This window comes from Sprattus sprattus (assembly GCF_963457725.1).
Source record: "Sprattus sprattus genome assembly, chromosome: 9".
Lineage (NCBI taxonomy): Eukaryota > Metazoa > Chordata > Actinopteri > Clupeiformes > Clupeidae > Sprattus > Sprattus sprattus.
In genome coordinates this window covers 3,943,513-3,963,512 of record NC_137928.1, presented here as the reverse complement: position 1 = coordinate 3,963,512, position 20,000 = coordinate 3,943,513, and the positions used below count along the sequence as shown (strand labels likewise).

At 45.7% G+C, this 20,000-nt stretch overlaps 1 protein-coding gene and 1 pseudogene across 2 annotated transcripts in view; both read right to left on the bottom strand.

Moving 5' to 3' along the window:
* The window catches only part of atm (ATM serine/threonine kinase), a gene marked incomplete at its 3' end in the record, with an annotated part of 56,533 nt that extends 45,594 nt beyond the window's left edge, over positions 1 to 10,939 (bottom strand). Inside the window, 13 exon segments of the mRNA XM_080844549.1 lie at positions 611 to 848; positions 1,436 to 1,537; positions 1,907 to 2,110; positions 2,761 to 2,936; positions 3,132 to 3,321; positions 3,897 to 4,066; positions 4,637 to 4,806; positions 6,452 to 6,690; positions 7,217 to 7,376; positions 8,361 to 8,525; positions 9,830 to 9,975; positions 10,260 to 10,372; positions 10,816 to 10,939. Of these exon segments, the coding sequence (XP_080700675.1) occupies positions 611 to 848; positions 1,436 to 1,537; positions 1,907 to 2,110; positions 2,761 to 2,936; positions 3,132 to 3,321; positions 3,897 to 4,066; positions 4,637 to 4,806; positions 6,452 to 6,690; positions 7,217 to 7,376; positions 8,361 to 8,525; positions 9,830 to 9,975; positions 10,260 to 10,372; positions 10,816 to 10,887 (2,145 nt within the window). The 5' untranslated portion in view covers positions 10,888 to 10,939.
* A 6,399-nt stretch (positions 10,940 to 17,338) lies between these two features.
* LOC308370569 (vascular endothelial zinc finger 1-like) overlaps positions 17,339 to 20,000 on the bottom strand; it is a 22,560-nt pseudogene continuing 19,898 nt past the window's right edge. Inside the window, exon 5 of the transcript XR_013969081.1 lies at positions 17,339 to 18,098. The product of XR_013969081.1 is annotated as a vascular endothelial zinc finger 1-like (transcript). The remainder of the gene's footprint in view (positions 18,099 to 20,000) is intronic.

Genomic DNA, 20,000 nt, shown 5'->3' with positions numbered 1-20,000 from the left:
ACACACCCCTGTATCCCACCTCTGGAGAGCAGCAGCTGAGCAGGTGGTCGGCCACAGACAGCAGACTCTGCTCTAGTCTGGCCTTCAGCTCACACACACACACACACACACACACACACACACACACACACACACACACACACACACACACCACCCCTGTATCCCACCTCTGGAGAGCAGCAGCTGAGCAGGTGGTCGGCCACAGACAGCAGACTCTGCTCTAGTCTGGCCTTCAGCTCACACACACACACACACACACACACACACACACACACACACACACACACACACACACACACACACACACACACACACACACCCCTGTATCCCACCTCTGGAGAGCAGCAGCTGAGCAGGTGGTCGGCCACAGACAGCAGACTCTGCTCTAGTCTGGCCTTCAGCTCACACACACACACACACACACACACACACACACACACACACACACACACACACACACACACACACACCCCTGTATCCCACCTCTGGAGAGCAGCAGCTGAGCAGGTGGTCGGCCACAGACAGCAGACTCTGCTCTAGTCTGGCTTTCAGCTCACACACACACACACACACACACACACACACACACACACACACCCCTGCACCCCACCTCTGGAGAGCAGCAGCTGAGCAGGTGGTCGGCCACAGACAGCAGGCTCTGCTCTAGCCTGGCCTTCAGCTCAGGCACCAGGGTCAGCTTGGGGTCCCTAGGGGTCGCCCCGCCAGCGCCCGCTTCATGGGGGGGGCACGGGGGCGCATCATCGAAGGAGAACTGCAGGTAGAGGCTCTCAACCTCCGACAGCACACACCGCACATCTGATGAGGGCCTCTGGTACAGGGGGAGGAAGCTGACACATGGAGGAGGAGAGAGTGATGAGGAGAGAGTGATGAGGAGAGAGTGAGGAGAGAGAGAGAGAGTGATGAGAGAGTGAGAAGAGAGTGAGGAGAGAGTGAGGAGGAGAGAGTGAGGAGAGAGTGATGAGGACTGAAGATATACTAAGAGAGACTTATAAACAACGAGAGAGAGTAAAACTCAGGCAATAACTCCCAGTACTATTTGAATGGGTACAAATGGTGCACATTATTTTGTAAATATTATAATTTTAGGACTGAAATATATTTAATAAATACATTTAAATGTATTTTAGCTAAAGAACAGCAGATTGTTCAGACGAACTATGATGACGCATAACACACTGTATATATTGCTTGCTTGCACATACACACACACACACACACACACACACACACACACACACACACACACACACACACACACACACACACACACACACACACACACACACACACACACACACACACACACACACACACACACAAATACACACACAAATACACATAAACACTGATCCTGTAGCTAGTCAAAGTGAGATGAAATCCCCATGCCTCTATCCTTACGCATGAACATTCCTACCTGTCGGGGGTGAGGGAGTCCATCAGGAACGCTATTCCCGCTTGGCTGTCTTTAAGAGTCAGGGACACTAGGATTCTGGGAATGAGGTATCGTGGGAAATCCCTATGAAGGAAGGAAGAAAGAGTTAACATATTTGAACGGCGTTATGACTATGTTTAAACTTCTCAAGTAAGCTTAGGTAAGTGCTTTCTTTAAGTCAGAGCTTGTTGCTAATACAGATGAAAAAAAATGTTAACAGTTTTTAATGAACTAATATGATAAGGGTTGAAATGAATAAGAAGTTCCAAAAAATGAACATACAATATATCAAAATTATGCTTCCAGTCAAGAACCTGTGGAAATGTAACTCAGTGCTAAATACAGAATGTCCTGAATGTAAACTGAAGAGTGTGTCCAGGAAGTAGTCTGAGGAGCACTCAGAGAACGTTCTGGAAGACGGAGACGCTCCTTGGAGTCTGAGGAGAAGCTCACCTGAGCAGAAGGAGGTGGGGTTTGGAGCTGTCCTCCGTCTCCTCGCTCTGATTGGTCATCAGGAGCCAGCAGATGATGGCCTCCCTGAGGGGGGGGTGCCTGCCCCCCTCCAACATGGCCGACCCTGGGAGCCCTGAACCGCTGACACCCCCCTTCGGAACAGGACACTTCCTCAGAGCCTGAGTCAGACCCAAGACAGAAGACCTACAGACAGAATAGAATAGAATAGAATAGAATATATTTATTTCACATTGCACAAGTGCAACGAAATTGAGGTGGCAGCTCTCAGACTTCAGTGCTATTGAAAAATAAAAAACAAAAACAATTCAAATATATACAATATAACTATACAAATTTACACTATGAATACTCAGCTTAAGTAAAACAAGTTTTAAAAAAAAAACACAAGACATATAACACATCAAAGAGACAAATACAGGTTAGTTTTGTGCATTGTTAAGTGCTATGAAGACCTACAGACAGAAGGAAGGGGCAAAAAGGCTCTTAAGGGGGGGGAATGCACTTCTGGTAACTGGCTTTGTACCTGTATCCTATGACAATAAAGTTTTTTATTTTTTTATTACGTTTTTTTTTTATTGCTTTTTAACGCACAGATGTAAAATTGTACAGTACAAATATTCATTCAAATAAAGTTTAATTGAATCTAATCCAATCTAATCTAAACGCACTTCAATGTTATAATAAGAATCCTCTTAGGCCCAAAATAGTATGTCTATTTGTGAAACCTTGTGCGATAATAGATTAGTTATCCTGGTATACTTTTGAAAAGATAAGATAAAGAACTCCACAACAGGAGGAAGCAGGAGATCACATCTCCACCGGGCTGCACTCACAGTGAGGGCTTACAGGCCGAGCCCGCGAACAGCTTCCAGAACTCTCTGTCAGCGGGCACCAGTCCCCCCTGCACCATGGTCCTCAGGAGCTCCAGACTGGGCACCTCCGAGAGGGGTGAGCTGACGCCCCGCACGGCCAGAGCCCACACACGCCCCCACAGCCTCCCCAGCTCCGCCTCCCGCACCTGGAAGATCATTTCAGTATACATTGTAAGTCGCTTTGGATAAAAGCGTCTGTTAAATGACTACAAAAACACACACACACACACACACACACAAACCGACACATACAAACACACACACACACACACACACACACACACACATACAATCACACACACACACACACACACTCACACACACACACACACCTGGGCCAGGTCAGGCCGTGACGCCTGGCACAGTGCCACCTCCTTCAGGCAGCGCAGCACGTACGGCCCCCTCTCCCCGCGCCGCTGCTGCTCGCCCAACAGCTGGCACAGGAGGGACAGCATGGGCACCAGCTCCCCCGCGGGCAGCATGGATGGGTACCGGGATGCCAGGGTGGCAGTGATCTGCAACCTGGGCAGAAAACACACACACACAACACACACACACACACACACACACACACACACACACACACACACACACACACACACACACACACACACACACACACACACACACACACACACACACACACATTGTTTATTCAGGGAGAATTGACTGAGCAGAGGGCTCTTTGCAGCAATGCCCTGACTGAGGCTACAGAATACAGAAGAACAATACATAAACAAACCATAACAAAACAAAACAGACAAAATAAATAAACAAAACACATTTTAAAAAAACTCAGAAATTAAGTATAAAAAAATATTACATAAAGTAAAAAAAAATTATCAAATGGCCATCGTTGTACAAAGATTAAAACCTGGATCATGACTGACAATTCCAAAGACTTGTCTCCAATATATGGTATAAAACTAAATACCACCTCCACTCCGCCCTCCGTTACAGTACAAAACTAGCCTCCACTCTCTCCCCTCCACCTCCGCTCACCAGGGGATCATGTTGAAGTCACACAGACACACACACACACAGACAGACACACACACACACACACACACACACACACACACTCCACCTCCGCTCACCAGGGTATCATGTCGAAGTCGCTCTGACTGGGCTGCAGGTGCTCCCTCAGGACCTCCCATCCCATCTCCACACGCCGCCGCTTGCTGGCGGAGCCAGGGGGGCTGTCCAGGGGGACGCCTCTGTAGTGGGCCTGGCTGAGCTCAAGGACCCGGCTGTCCTGGCTGAACAGCTGGGGAAACGACAGGACTATAACCAGCGTACTATTACAGAGTACTTATGGGCAGAATACCAGCTGAGCCAACAATGGAAGAACACTTTGTATTACCGTACTCGAGGTGCACTGCTATTCTGCCCATAAGTACTCTGTAATACACTAACTGTTAGTGTATAATATAGCACAACATTTATACTCTGGGTATACATTTACCACAGGTGAACCTTTTCCTTAGGGTGTGTAGCTACATACAAAATAGCCTTGTCCTGTTACTTCACATAGGTCAATAGGATAGACTTATAGCTTTATAGCAGGGGTCTCCAACTCAGGCCCACCGGCCAATTCCGGCCTTCCAAGTGATTTTATCGGACCCGCGAAGTTCCATTGACTTAAAAAAAACTTGAATAGGCCACCACAACGTTTACCGTAAAAGTCTGGCCCCCCAATGACCAGACTGGACGCTCATCGCCCCCAGGGTAATTTGAGTTTGGGACCCCTGCTTTATAGTGTAGTTACAACGTAACAAAGATACTTATATGAAGTCAGATAAAGTGAAGGACATTTTATACTTGTGCTCCTCTATACCTGGTGGCATATATCAGCCGTGAGCTCGATGAGGTTGTCCTTGGCGGCGAAGTGTCGAGTCCCGGTAGCGTACTTCCCCCTGCTGCCGATCTCACTGATCTCCCTGACTAGAGCCTCGTACAGGCCGAACAGGAGGCCCTGCCATTGGCCCCAGTCCTCAGCCAGGGCTCCTGGACACACACACACACACAGACACACAGACACACAGACACACAGACACACAGACACACAGACACACAGACACACAGACACACACGCACACACACACACAGACAAACAGACAGTCAGACAGACACAGACACACACACACACACACACACACACACACATACATACAGACACACACACAGACACAGACACAGACACAGACACACACACACACACACACACACACACACACACACACACACACACAGAGAGACACACAGTAAGACAGACACAGACACACACACACACACACACACACACACACACACACACACACACACACAGACACAGACACAGACACAGACACAGACACAGACACAGACACAGACACAGACACAGACACAGACACAGACACAGACACAGACACACACACACACACACACACAGACACAGACACAGACACAGACACAGACACAGACACAGACACAGACACAGACACAGACACAGACACAGACACAAACACAGACACAGACACACACACACACAGAGAGAGACACACAGTAAGACAGACACAGACACAGACACACACACACACACACACACACAGACACAGACACAGACACAGACACAGACACAGACACAGACACAGACACACACACACACACACACAGACACACACGCACACAGACACACAGAAACACAGACACAGACACAGACACAGACACACACACACACACACACACACACACACACACACACACACGCGCACGAACAGTGCAAAAAAAGGCAGTACACAAGTTATAGTGATTAAAGGACTTCCGTCAAACAGAATTCAGACTCAGAACTGTGTTCTGTACTTGATGAGACTCAGTCATAACTGCAGAGTGAAGGGCATTTCTGATTACATTTCTGCATTTCTGATTACAGCTCTCAGACTAATACACTTAATACACTAGTAGGTTTGCTACTCCAGGCATAGAGCCTAATTGCACTTTCACTTCCTTAGTATCTTTCCTAGCTTTTATCCCCACCATTCAACAAACAGACACCAAACAGACACGGCACCTGGGCTGTACCTGTCTCCTGTGTCTACACCCCTCAGGACAGATAAAGTCCAATGCTGTATCTGTCCCCTGTGTCCCCTGTACCTGTCTCCTGTGTCTTTGTCCCTTTAGACAGATAAGGTCCAATGCTGTACCTGTCTCCTGTGTCTCCTGTACCTGTCCCCTGTACCCCCTGTACCTGTCTCCTGTGTCCCCTGTACCTGTCCCCTGTACCTGTCTCCTGTACCTGTCTCCTGTGTTCCCTGTACCTGTCCCCTGTGTCCCCTGCACCTGTCTCCTGTGTCCCCTGTACCTGTCTCCTGTGTCCCCTGTACCTGTCTCCTGTGTCCCCTGTACCTGTCTCCTGTACCCCCTGTACCTGTCTCCTGTGTCCCCTGTACCTGTCCCCTGTACCTGTCTCCTGTACCTGTCTCCTGTGTTCCCTGTACCTGTCCCCTGTGTCCCCTGCACCTGCCTCCTGTGTCCCCTGTACCTGTCTCCTGTGTCCCCTGTACCTGTCTCCTGTGTCCCCTGCACCTGTCTCCTGTGTCCCCTGCACCTGTCTCCTGTGTCCCCTGTACCTGTCTCCTGTGTCCCCTGTGTCTGTCTCCTGTGTCCCCTGTACCTGTGTCCTGTGTCTTGGCTCCTCCGGGGTGGTGGATGTGCAGCTGCAGGCTGAACAGCTCCACCATCTGGTCCTTGAGCAGGGGGCTGGGCCTCATGTGGCTCCAGGCGTGCAGCAGACCCGGCAGCAGCTCCTCGCCCAGCGAACACGCCCGCCGACGCCAGCTCACTAGCGCCCTCCGCAGGAAGACGTTCAGTGCTGACACCAGATGCTCCAGCACAGCGTGCTGTCTCTCTGACCTGAGGGAGGGGAGAGTCAGACAGGTCTAAGGCTCTGCAGAAAAATATTCGAGAAGAGTTATAAAGAATTTTTTTTTTTTTAACTGCGGTACTGTTCTTAAAAATAAGGTGACTGTCGAATTGAAAATACTTAAATCTGACAGAACAGATTAAATTACATTGTACAGGAGGCAACAAAATAAGGGAAAGTTCAAACTCATAGTCCCATCACTCATTAACCCCGGAGTTGTCAGTTGTCAGTGCAAGTTGACAGGTGGTCAGTTGTCAGTGCCAGTAGTCAGTGCCAGTGCCAGTGGTCAGTTGTAGTGCCAGTTGTCAGTGCCAGTTGTAGTGCCAGTGGTCAGTGGTCAGTTGTAGTACCAGTTATCAGTGCCAGTTGTCAGTGACATTGATCAGTTGTCAGTTGTAGTGCCAGTTGTCAGTATATTGGTCAGTGGCACGTAATGCCAGTGGTCAGTGGTCAGTTGTCAGTTGTAGTGGTCAGAGCCAGTGTTCAGTGTCGTGGTCAGCGCCAGTGCTCCCTCACCGTATCTTGCCCAGGGCTTTGGAGAAGAAGCAGAAGAGGGTGTGGTTGAAGCCGTGGGTCTGGAGGCTGATGGCCTGCACCAGCGTGTGGATGATCCTGCTCACCATCACCCGGTTCATGGAGCCGCCCGTGAAGAGCCCACAGTACAGCTCTAACAAGCCTGGAGACATGTACAAATACAGCAGCCACAACAATAAGGAATCAAGATATCAGTTAAGACAACAAATTAACAAATACAGCAATAAGGAATCAAGATATCAGTTATTTCCCCCGTGAAGAGCCCACAGTAGAGCTCTAATAGGCCTGGAGCCATATACAAATACAGCAGCGACAACAATAAGGAATCAAGATATCAGTTATTTAGCACATTGTGAAAAGTGTAATGCAATTAAGATTCAATGCGACTTTACTCTAAGAAGCCTGGAGCTGTACATTGGGGCGACAGTGGTAAAGGAGGTATAGAAGTCGTTTAGTAATCAGAAGGTTGCTAGTTCGATTCCCTGTTGAAGTGTCCTTGGGCAAGACACTCAACCCCTAATTGCTCCTGATGTGCAGTGTGCCATCAGTCTAAATGTAAAAAATGTGTATACATCCTTGTAAGTCGCTTTGAATAAAAGGGTCTGCTAAATGAATAAATGTAAATATAAATACAGCAGCGACAACAATAGGGAATCAAGATATCAGTTATTTAGCACATTGTGAAAAGTGTAATGCAACTATGATTCAATGCGACTTTACTGCACACAAAGTTACCTCTGGCAAAGATGTGTTTTATCACACCATCATGTATAGCTATTTAACCATAACCTAACATTTAACAGAGTTCAGTATGGATATCATTTATTTCCACTGGACACTATCACTATACAGTATTCACTATTTCTGAAGCCAACAGTCATTAAGACCCTCACGACCCACCTTTTTAACCTCGCCTTCACCTGAATTCCCCTGCTCCCTCCCCTCCACTTTAAGACCCTAACGTTCAGTTTTCTTTTCTAACTTGTTTCTGTCTCTTTTTTGTTTGATCTTTTGTCTTTCATATTTTTCTGTTGTCTTGTTTGCTTGCCTTATGTAAAGAGTACTAGAAAAGCGCTATAGAAATATGAATTATTATTATTATTATTATTAGGGAAGAGGGACGGACCGTGCCACTGCTGCGATGAGATCTCACACCAGTACTTGCGGACAGACAGGATGTCCTTAAGCAGGACGGTGCTGTAGTCCTCTCCGTACGCTGCGCAGCTGAAGGACCTCCTCAGAACCTCCATCACGTGGGACAACAGCTCAGCGCACTTCAGCTTTGGACCTCCTGATATTTGATATATAAGTACAGTTATGACGTAGACGTGCTTCTTCAGATGGCGTGAAGTTATGCATCATACACCTAAATAAACCCACTTGGATAACGTTTGACCCCTTGGAATAAGAACGACAGCAATGATTCTTGTAAAATACTTTACGTGCCATTACTCTAGCGTTTAATGACCAAAGCATGTCTACATTCTGGTAAAGTTGTGATATGAGACAGATGCTGCGATGAAATAAAAAATGAGAGAGCAGCTCGGCTCACTTCGGCTTTGGACCTCCTGATAGAAAGGGATACAGGCGTTCTGTGCTAGGCTCAAAACTAGCCATGGTCCTATAAAACTAGCCATGGTCCTGTAAAACTAGCCATGGTCCTGTAAAACTAGCCATGGTCCTGTCCTGAAAGGGATACAGGAGTTCTGTGCTAGGCTCAAAACTAGCCATGGTCCTGTAAAACTAGCCATGGTCCTGTAAAACTAGCCATGGTCCTGTAAAACTAGCCATGGTCCTGTCCTGAAAGGGATACAGGCGTTCTGTGCTAGGCTCAAAACTAGCCCTGGTCTTGTGCTTTCTGGACTTATGCTCCTGATCCAGTTGCTTTTCTTTGTTTCTCCTTGTTGGCACTTTTTTTAAATGTTGTTGTTTTTTTAACAATCCATCCATCCCTAATTAGATGGGGGGGAACAACACAATATGTTGTTTCACTCCTATATCACTACTATTCTTTCCTATTGGTTGGGATCTGTTTTTACCTCTACCAGCAATTCTACTCCACACTGAAGTTTCTAACATACACTCTTCAAGATGCTAAGAGTCCAAAAGCACTTCGATTAGACTGAGCAGACGTCTGCACATTCAACTCAAGAGATGTCCACCCCATCTTATTTAAGTGATCAGTTGTAAAGTACAGTACCATAGTTTGGACACACCTTCTCATTTTTTTAGATGTTTTTTCTTAACTTGTATTATTTTCTACATGGTAGATAACACTTTTTTTGTTTAGTACATCATTCCATATGTTCTTTCGTAGTTTAAACATCTTCAGTATTAATCTACAATGTAGAAAATAATAAAAGTAAATAAAACACTTCTCCGAAAAAATGTAAGGTGTGTCCAAACTTTTGACTGTGTGTATGTCCACACGTGTTCAGTGATGCTCTGGGAGAGGAAAGAGCACTTCGATTAGACTGAGCAGACGTCTGCACATTCAACTCAAGAGATGTCCACCCCATCTTATTCGTGTGATCAGTTGTTAAGCATGTCCACAAGTGTTCAGTGATGCTCTGGGAGAGGAGTGGACGGCCTTACTCTTGTTGGCGCAGCGGATGAAGAACTTGACCAGGCTGCTGATCTCCTGCATCTTATGCTGCCGGTTGGCCTGGGTGACGGCCGAGACGTTGGCTTTGGCAGACTGCACGGCTTCAGTCTCCTTCTGAAGGTACTTCTGCAGGAACCTGGACGTAACAGGGGCGACAGTGGTACAGGAGGTAGAGAAGTCGTTTAGTAATCAGAACATTGGAACATTGCTAGTTTGATTCCCTGTCGAAGCGTCCTTGAGCAAGACACTGAACCCCTAATTGCTCCTGATGTGCAGTGTGCCATCAGTGTAAATGTAAAAATGTGTATACATCCTTGTAAGTCACTTTGGATAAAAGCGTCTGCTAAATGTAAATGGAACACAAGGCATGAGGAGGGGCGCCCGGAAATACAGTGACTCTGAAGTGTGTGCAGAATGCACCTGAACACAGCATCCCAGGTGAGTTGCTTGGAATTCTTGACTGAGGATATGCGGTCCAGTTCCCTGATGGTCTCGGCTGATCGCAAAAGCCTCTTGAAGCGCTCCACCTCCTTCTGCTCAGAAATATGACACAAGGAGGAGAGCTACTATTTCAAGGAAAAGTTATGTTGATAAACAATCAAAATGCTTTTAGAACAACAACAACACTGTTATTCGAGAGGCACAGTAGAAGGTGAACTCATAAACATCCCTTTGTTTTGGGTAATAGTGCACATTAATAATAGGCAAACAAAAATGTGCAAAAAATGACAAACACAGAGAAGAAAAACACTTGAATATACAGCAGAATATACACTGCATATAATACTTCAGTTTCTTTGGGTCTATAGATTAATACTTTGATGACAAACATATAACTCGTTTACATACAGGCCAATGGCAGGCCTTCTTCCTTCAGAGGATTTTAAATATTGAAAGACTGGGATAAATTAAGCAACAAAGGCATCCTCGTTGTTGACATTGTGGGAGATCCTAACACACAAAACTCTCACCGTACCTTTCTTTCCGTGACTTTGTCATTTTCTAACCCTTTGCAGCATGTCATAAGATCATGTAGCACCAGACTCATTCTGCTCCCAATGCTGTGCAATCCGAGTCTTCAGGGAAACACTTCATGAATCTGAATTAAATCAGTGAAAATTCAGAAAATCAGAGTTTGGTCACCACCGGTAAGTTCATAATACAGTTATGACGTAGGCGTGCTCCTTCTCATGGCGTGAAGTTATGCATCATACACCTAAATAAACCCACTTTGATAACGTTTGACCCCTTGGAATAAGAACGACAGCAATGATTCTTGTAAAATGCTGTACGTGTCATTACTCTAGCGTTTAATGACCAAAGCATGTCTACATTCCGGTAAAGTTGTGATATGAGACAGATGCTTCGTACCTTGCAAAAGCTAATTAGCGTTAGTGACTTGCTAATGTTGAAATGCAGCCAAGAAAGCCCTTGCAAGGAAGTTGCGAGTCACTAAATGGCTCCATCTGATGGAGTTTAGCAGCAGAGAAATATGTATGTTAACAAAAGTCCTAGTGTTATCGCTGGCGCTGTGCTGACACGCACCGTTTGTTTACTCACACTAATCCATTGATGGAGTTGCAAAGTTAGTCTACTAACATGCATTTCCTTTGCATGTCCACACTGCGCTCACGTCAACACGAACGAACCCGCCTTCTCTACTTCTTCGATGGTACAATCACAGTTAAAGCAACTGTTTTCATATCAACAGCGCCCCTATTGTTTGGAAGAGAGCATGTCACCTCTACAATGTGGCAGACTTTGGTGTTTACATCTGGCAGAGCGGTATTGGTTTCACATCTCGTTTCTTATGCTTAGCCTACAAACGTATTCATAAAAGCCCCCAAATTCCGTTCTTAGGACGAGTGGAATAGTTGACCAACCTAATTACATGTGGTGTTCGTTTTGTGTAATGATGCTTAAAACGGGACTTAGCCCTAGTAATAATGCCTAATAACTATTTTACTATCGTTTGTGAGAGTTCTTTGCAACTGTCCCTGTATCATGTGTTCTTAATGCATTTATTTACATGTCCAGGAATAAGTAAACAAATAAGCCCACATTACCCCAAAGGTAAAACTTAAATATATATTTTTTCTTAATGGTAATTCGATATCAGAAACATCTATTTTATCCTGGATTTTACTGTTGGTATTGTGTATCTAATTTAACTCAATGTTATGTTGTATCTGAGCAGTTGTGAAAATGTAGGCCTGCTATATTAAACCAGACGTTGTCCATTGAGATCTTGACTGCAGCGCCACAACGGAGTAGCCTACACACACGGCTATCATGAAACAACCCCTCATTCCCAAGCGGCTTTGCGGATGAAAGTGAGAGCGGGCTCCTCGAAACGTGAGCTGAGATGAATGGCCGCATTATGCTGGCGCTACAGCCCGAGCCGAGCCATTCCCTCTCGGCAGCTGCGAGCCTACCGCATTCCTGAGAGAGAGCCCGGTAAAACTCATTCATTCATGACGGAGAGCCGAAGAGGGGGCTGGGTTTGAGGCTCACAGGGACTCGGGAGTGGAGCGGTCACATCCTAAAGGCATTCCAGGCATGACGTCCTTCAGGAACAGGCAGTGGTGTAGTCCAGGGTAGACGCAGGGATACGGAGTATACCCACTTATTTTCCAGTCAGCATTGAGTATACCCACTTCCCAAAACAGGGCGTTTATCCTGTGCTTTATAAGCTGCTTAAAAAAATTCAGAGTATACCCACTTCTCCAGGGACCACTACGCCACTGGGAACAGGAACTTGCGCAGGACCTTGCAGAACTGCAAGCGACGAACCAGGCTTTTTTTAGCCTAATGATGCTCCAATTCTGAGAAGTAACACTTAATTCTTTAGTGTAACACCTCCATTCACTCGATTGAAAATGAAAAATCTTTAAGGGATTTAAATGGGATTTACTTGAATTGTCCTGTGTACGAATTGGAATGAAAAATATATATATTTTAAGACAATTAAAAGCCAAAAAGCCCTTTTAAATGACAGCACCAATGTGTGAATAACTACTTTTTGCAGTAGGCCTACCATATGACCTATTGTTCATTTAACTTAAGTTAAATAAATTAAGTTTCAAGACTTTACCAAAAACATAGCCAAAGAAAACTGTAGTTGCATTTAGGCCCTTTTCTCCCTAGACCATCTCATTATGCTGAGTTGTATTCCTTTGAGGGGTATTAAATGTGTACAATGTAGCATGTAGCGGCCAAGTGCTCATTCATCCTCATGTACAGTACCAGTCTGCGAGAGGCTTAATTTGCTGCTGGAACAGAAAAGCAGCATTTACGTAAAACCTCAATGAGACTCCATAAGATCAGTGCCACACTGATATCTGAACTTATGCAACGGCACAGTCACGTGGGCCTAATAACAACTGAAGCTAGCTATGCATTTGGATAGTTGATAAAAGGTTAGCAGGTGCCATTTTATAGACTGGGTTCTACATTTAAAATGAGGACCTTGGGGGAAGCTGTTTGGCATCCTCACACATCTATAAGAACTAGAAAAAGGTGCGTGCGCATTCAGCCCAGGTAAGGAACAAGTGTAGCATACAATTCTTTCAACTTTCTGACCCACTTTTTTGTGAATGTAGACCTAAGGCAAAGGCCTATTTGGGAGCAATAGCAGACTGAAGAGAAGTTCTTCCTTTCCTTGCATCATCACAAATCTCCAAGTAGAGTCCCCCTTAACATGGAAACACACAACTCACATAGTCCCCCTTAAGATGGAACCACACAACTCACATAGTCCCCCTTAAGATGGAAACACACAACTCACATAGTGCCCCTTAAGATGGAAACACACAACTCACATAGTCCCCCTTAAGATGGAAACACACAACTCACATAGTCCCCCTTAAGATGGAAACACACAACTCACATAGTCCCCCTTAAGATGGAAACACACAACTCACATAGTCCCCCTTAAGATGGAAACACACAACTCACATAGTCCCCCTTAAGATGGAAACACACAACTCACATAGTCCCCCTTAAGATGGAAACACACAACTCACATAGTCCCCCTTAAGATGGAAACACACAACTCACATAGTCCCCCTTAAGATGGAAACACAAGCAGTCAGACACAGCGTGACCATCGACAGATCCATGTTTTAATAAACAAAGGAGAGAGGCAGAAAAATAAGAGCGAGAGAGAGAGAGAGAAAAAGAGAGCAAGAGAGAAAGAAAGAAAGAGAAAGAGAAAGAAAAGTAGTAGGAGAAAAACAAAGCGCAGATCATTTCTCTCATCACACACGGGTAGGCTTGGTTTGGCACAATAACACCCCAGCAGAAAAAAAAAAGAATCCTGTTAAGAAGCATTTCAGTCACAGAGGCACTTACTTTCAAAATGAGAAAATCAAAGACAAAATTAAAAAAAAGAGAGAGAAAAAAAAAGGTAGAGAAAGAAAGAAAGAAAACATCATCAAACGATGTGCCAGCTGCAAGGCGGGCAACAAGGAGCTTGTGGGCGCCTGTGAGTGACAGGGGGGGCGTGGAGGTGGCGCCTCCGTGGAAGCATTTAGGCGCTCGGTTCAAACTCCCGTCGTCCTCACGGGTGAGGGCATGGGGAGGGTGGTAGAGGGGGGGGGTGGTAGAGGGGTAAGGGGGGGCGATCCAGCCGTGTTTTATAGTTTTCTTTTATTCAGACGAAACCCAAATAAAAGGCACTTTAAAACACTGCGCAGTGTGTTTACATAATTATTCTCCAAAAAAAAAGTACATAATTAAAAACAAAAAGAAAACAAAAAATGATGGAATGTTTATTTTTGTTTCTTTTACCTTCCTGCTAATCAGAAAGCCTAGTCTTCATATATGTACAAAAAAATGACCGCTGTTAATGTTCTAATACAAAATGTTTTTTTTTTTCCATTTTCTTTTTTATAAAAGGTTATTTACTTTTTATCTTGCTCATGTCTATCTGAACTACCATGTCCTCTGAACTAAATAGCTTTTTGTACAAAGATATACATTCAATGGCCTTCACATGGTGGGGGTCCAAGATTTGCCAATTCATAAAAATAAAAATAAACGTGACAAAATGGAGATCAGATTCTGACCTAATCTTTAAGCCCCTGGTCGGGAAGAAATGTGTTCTTTTTGCAATAAAAGTCAAAATCACGTAATGGTAAACCATCGGTGCATAATATGAACAAATGAATCTTGGTAAGGAAAACAAAACACAGTAAACAAGAAAATAAAAACACAAATTAGGTTGTATACAAACCCAGCTTTCTTCAATTAGTCTGGAATTCATGATAGGAAAAAAATTCATTACTTTTAAGAATGAGTCGCCAATCAAGTCCAATTCATATTGCATCCCAGGAATGGATGTCTTGGGCATTCTTGCCCTACTCGGGCAGGTGAAGGCTTCCGATTGAAAGAGATTAAGATTTAATTCTTTCACGGGTGTGTGTGTGTGTGTGCGTAAGTGTGTCTGTGTTTGTCTAAAAAGTGGCGCTATGAGGGGTGTGGGGGGGGGGGGTTATGGAGAGGGCTCTGGTCCAGGCACACACGATACCCCCTCCCATGGCAAAGGGACAAAAAAAAGAAAATTGACCACAGGCTTAAACATGCCCATCAAATGCCACCTTAATGTCCATAGTGTCTTAGTCTACCAAAATGTTTTTTTTTTTTTTTTTTTTTTCAGTCAATTTTTCTATTCCAGTTTTCCAAAAAATGGAAAAATCTTCCGAAAAGAGTTCTGTCTGCTACAGTCCAAACAGTTTTCCAGTACGGCCGTGACAGCGAGTGTCACCGCCACGGAGCGCCCGGAGCACTTTCACTGACCAGTGCTTCGTCAAGTTTGTCCGAGTGGAAGAAGGCGGAGTAGTGTGGCACACTGGAGGAAGGGAGCCAATCAGCTCTCAGGGGGCTGTGCCGTGATGGTTGCTGCTTCTGCGCTCTGATTGGCTGCAGGGGAGAGACGATGATGACGAAAGTCGCTCTAATTCAAAAGTCCAGGACGCAAAGGTGGCAGTTTAGTTTTACAGTAAATCGTGATTCTTTTGAGGATATGAATGCATAAAACTTAAAAAAAAAAAAAAAAAAAAAATCGTTAAACCTTGAGCCAAAGAAATGCAGTCTCTTCGTTTCACTAATGTTTTTCGACCTTACCTCTCCCTAAATGGACGGCCATTCCTAACAGTTACTTGGATCCCTGACATGCTGTGAAGGACTACTTAAACTCTCTCTGACAGCAACAAAAAAACCGAACCAAAACAGAACTATACTGGTGTGTTTGTTATGTACAAAGAGTTCATTGCTGAGGGGGAGACACATGTAAAGAACACAACAATCTTCTCGATACCAACACTTGGGGCCACTCTCAGTTAAGGTTCCTGAGCAAGACGTTCATGCCATAAGGGATTCCTAACACTCTCCGAAATAATACAAGGGGCGTGAAATGGTTTTGTGGTAACTTATAAGCTCCCGTCATCATCACAACTGTAGTACTGATGCCGCTCATCACAGGAAGAAGCATTTTTAGGGACCCCCCCCCCCCCCCCCCCCCCCCCCCTCTCCACTATTAGCGTCTTGATGGCTACTACAAGGCCCTGGCGAATACATTTCTGTGTTCTCTTTGTTTCTTTTGTTTTAAATCAACACTTTAAGGTGTGATTTGATCTTTGATAATACTGCCCTTTCGTCACAGATTTCACCAGCGGGATATCGGGTCGAGTCCTGGATAGTCACTATAGGATAGATCCAACATCGGATCGAGTCCTGGATAGTCACTATAGGATAGATCCAACATCGGATCGAGTCCTAGATAGTCACTATAGGATATATCCAACATCGGCTCGAGTCCTAGATAGTCACTATAAGACACATCCAACATTGGATCGAGTCCTTTATAGTCACTATGGGACAAATCCAAGATGAGGACACCCCACATCCCAAACAATCCTCCTCCAATAATGAACAAAGAAAAAGAAAAATAATTCTACAGTACAAGTCATCCTATGCTCTGGAATGATCCCTTCCAGAAGTGTAAAGTTTTTCTGTGTGTGTAAAAAGCTACAAGCAGAGGCGAGCGGACTGGACCGAGTTTGACTTTTTCAAAGTCAAAGGCGAGAGATGTCCAAAGCCACTTTCACCCCGCTTCAATAGAGTTCAATCCCCCCCCCCCACCCCCCCACCCGACCCATTCCCAAACCCTTCCTAACTACTACAAAGCATTCTCAAAAAAAACTCTTCCCACAAATGGAAGCCTTTTTTGTCCCTTTTTTTGTGTAGTTTACTCCATAAAATGCCTTAAAAAACTATTAAATACTGATTAGCAACCTACATAATAATAATAAAAAAACAAAAATCAAACAAAAACAAATCTAACCGTTTGATGCAGTTTGAAAAAAAAAAAAAAACACACACACCAACAACCAAAAATTGTAGCTCTCACTTTTTTCCCCCCCATCTGTGTTAGCTGAATCTATCACTCTTCTGTCGCTGTGTTTCTTCACAGATTTGGGCGCAGCCTGGAGTCTTGGTGTCCTTCAGCGTTGAGGGAGATGGTGCGCACGATTTACTGATCTGGGTGCTGTGAGGAAGCGTCGTGAGGTGTCAGAAAAAAAAACGGGAAAAAAAAACAACGTCCACAGCTCATGCTAATGTTCTTTTTTTTCTCAGTCCATTTATTCGTTTCCTTTCTTTTCTGCTTTTGCTCGGTTTCTTCTCCCGTCTTGCGTACCTGCGTTGGCAGCTAGTGTGGCTAGCTCTGCCAGCCGAGGCCCCCTTCGAAAGGTAGGTAGGTGGGGGATGGGGGTTAGTTGAGCGGGCAGTGGGGATGGTAGTAGGTATTAGGGAAGTCGCTGGCCTTTCAAAAGGAACATGATCGGTGGGGAAGAGGAGGGACAGGTAAGGGGTCATTCATCGCAGGGATTGGCCGGCTGTAGAAGAGGAAGGCGGGGCCTGTCCTGGCCTCGGCCTACCAGGGCGGGGAGGAAGGCAGGACCTGGGAGAGGAAGGGCATATCCATGGAGCGCATGGCGATGTTGAGCGGCCCGGCGATGTTCATGGCCACCGGGTGAGCGAGGCTCATGGTGGTGGGGATGTTGACCGAGGCGATGTTCACCGGCCCGGTGATGGTGACCGGGTGCTGAAGGCTCACGGTGTTGGTGCTGATGTTCATCTGCGCCGCGATGGTGACCGCGTTGCCCGGTATCAGGTTGCCGCGGTTCATCGCCGTGGTGATGGCCACGGAGGTGGAGACAGGGGTGGCGGAGGCAGAATTGCACACGTCGTTAGAGTCTGGGGAGGGGAGAGAGAGGGAGAGAGAGAGAGAGAGGAGAAGAGGAGAGAGAGAGAGGGAGAAAGAGAGAGAGAGAGAGAGAGAGAGAGAGAGATGTTATTCTCGTCATTTGCCAGCTTTTTGAATTTCTGTTATTCACATTCCCTTTACAAAACATACCAGTCATTTCGTGTTTTGTACCTTGGCAATCCTGCCCTGTTTCACAACACAACCACGATGTTCGATGTCTCACTCATAAAATTCCTTAATTCCTACGATACGCCTCAAACTAAAGTACACAAAAATATCCTTACTCTCTACAGTAACGTGATTAAGCTACGCTCTGGCTGCTCTTCACAACAGAGGAGCAGTGCTGACGGAGTCATGGTGGAGCCGACCCGGATCATCTGATGTGGGCCCCCAGCCAGGACATTCACATATCAGTCAGATTTACTGCCGAAAAGGACACATTTCATCTCGGCTAATTCAAACCGCATGTGGGGCTGAACCGCAGGTCTTACTGGTGCATTTCTTTAGAAATATGTGATTGGCAAGCCAGGCCCACGGTCGACTCGGGAGCGAGAGAGCTCAAAACAGAGTAAAGTAAAGTCATTCAAAAAAATCATTTTAATGAATGAGAAAAACGATTTAAAGGTAAAAAGAGGGTTTGGAGGAGCAGAAATCATTTAGGGTGTATCAAGGGTGTCAAGGAAAGTATTAATGACAGAAAAACTAAAGATCTCCTTGGAGACGGTCGCGTGAAAAGATTTACACACGACAATTTCACCCACTTATTCAGGTGGGTTACATAAGCACCATCAATAACAGCACATGAGGGGAGAGGGTCCATTTCATCTTCGAGAGGGTTTGTTTGGAACTTGAGGGGAAGGCATGGTTTGGAACTCCAGCTGAAGCCTCGTGGTGACCTCAGGGGCTGCCTGCCAATCACAGGCTGTGGAACCTTCCACAGACATGCCCTTGTTTCTATCAGGGTTCAATAAGATGCAGCACATCTGAGGTGGCTGGCTTGGCTCCAGTGGCCCTGTAAGCTCGCCTGAGGGTATCTGATTAGTGTGCTGGACAACTCAGGGCGAAACGTCAACTTTGTCAACACCAGAGGAGGAAACTGGAGGAGCATGCGCTCTCCCATATGGACATAAAGAGAGAGAGAGAGAGAGAGAGAGACAGAGAGAGAGAGAGAGAGCGAGAGAGAGAGCGAGAGCGAGAGCGAGAGCGAGAGCGAGAGAGGGAGAGAGAGAGAGAAAGAGAGAGAGAGCGAGAGAGAGAGAGAGAGAGAGAGAGAGAGAGCGAGAGCGAGAGAGAAAGAGAGAGAGAGAGAGAGAGAGAGAGAGTGATTTCCTGACAGCTGGCTCTGGATCACACAAACAAGCCCAAAAGGAAAAGAAAGAAAGAAAACATTTTGCATCTCTGGTGTGCTACTCACAGTGTAGGCCTGAGTCATGGATGATTTGCATCTCTGGTGTGCTACTCACAGTGTAGGCCTGAGTCATCTCTGGTGTGCTACTCACAGTGTAGGCCTGAGTCATCTCTGGTGTGCTACTCACAGTGTAGGCCTGAGTCATCTCTGGTGTGCTACTCACAGTGTAGGCCTGAGTCATGGATGATTTGCATCTCTGGTGTGCTACTCACAGTGTAGGCCTGAGTCATGGATGATTTGAATGCCCAAAGCCTTTTTCATTTTAGCAGCTTTCTCTCCCAAAAGCTTACCCCCAGCCTTCCCCCAAGGCCCTCCCTTTTCATGTCAGCAGATATCTGCCTCTGCACCATGGCTGCATCAGCACCCAGCACCAATACTAAACACCAGCACCCACACTACTGTAAAGACCAGCACCCTCACTACTGTAAACACCCACACTTAACACCAGCACCCACACTAAACACCAGCACCCACACTACTGTAA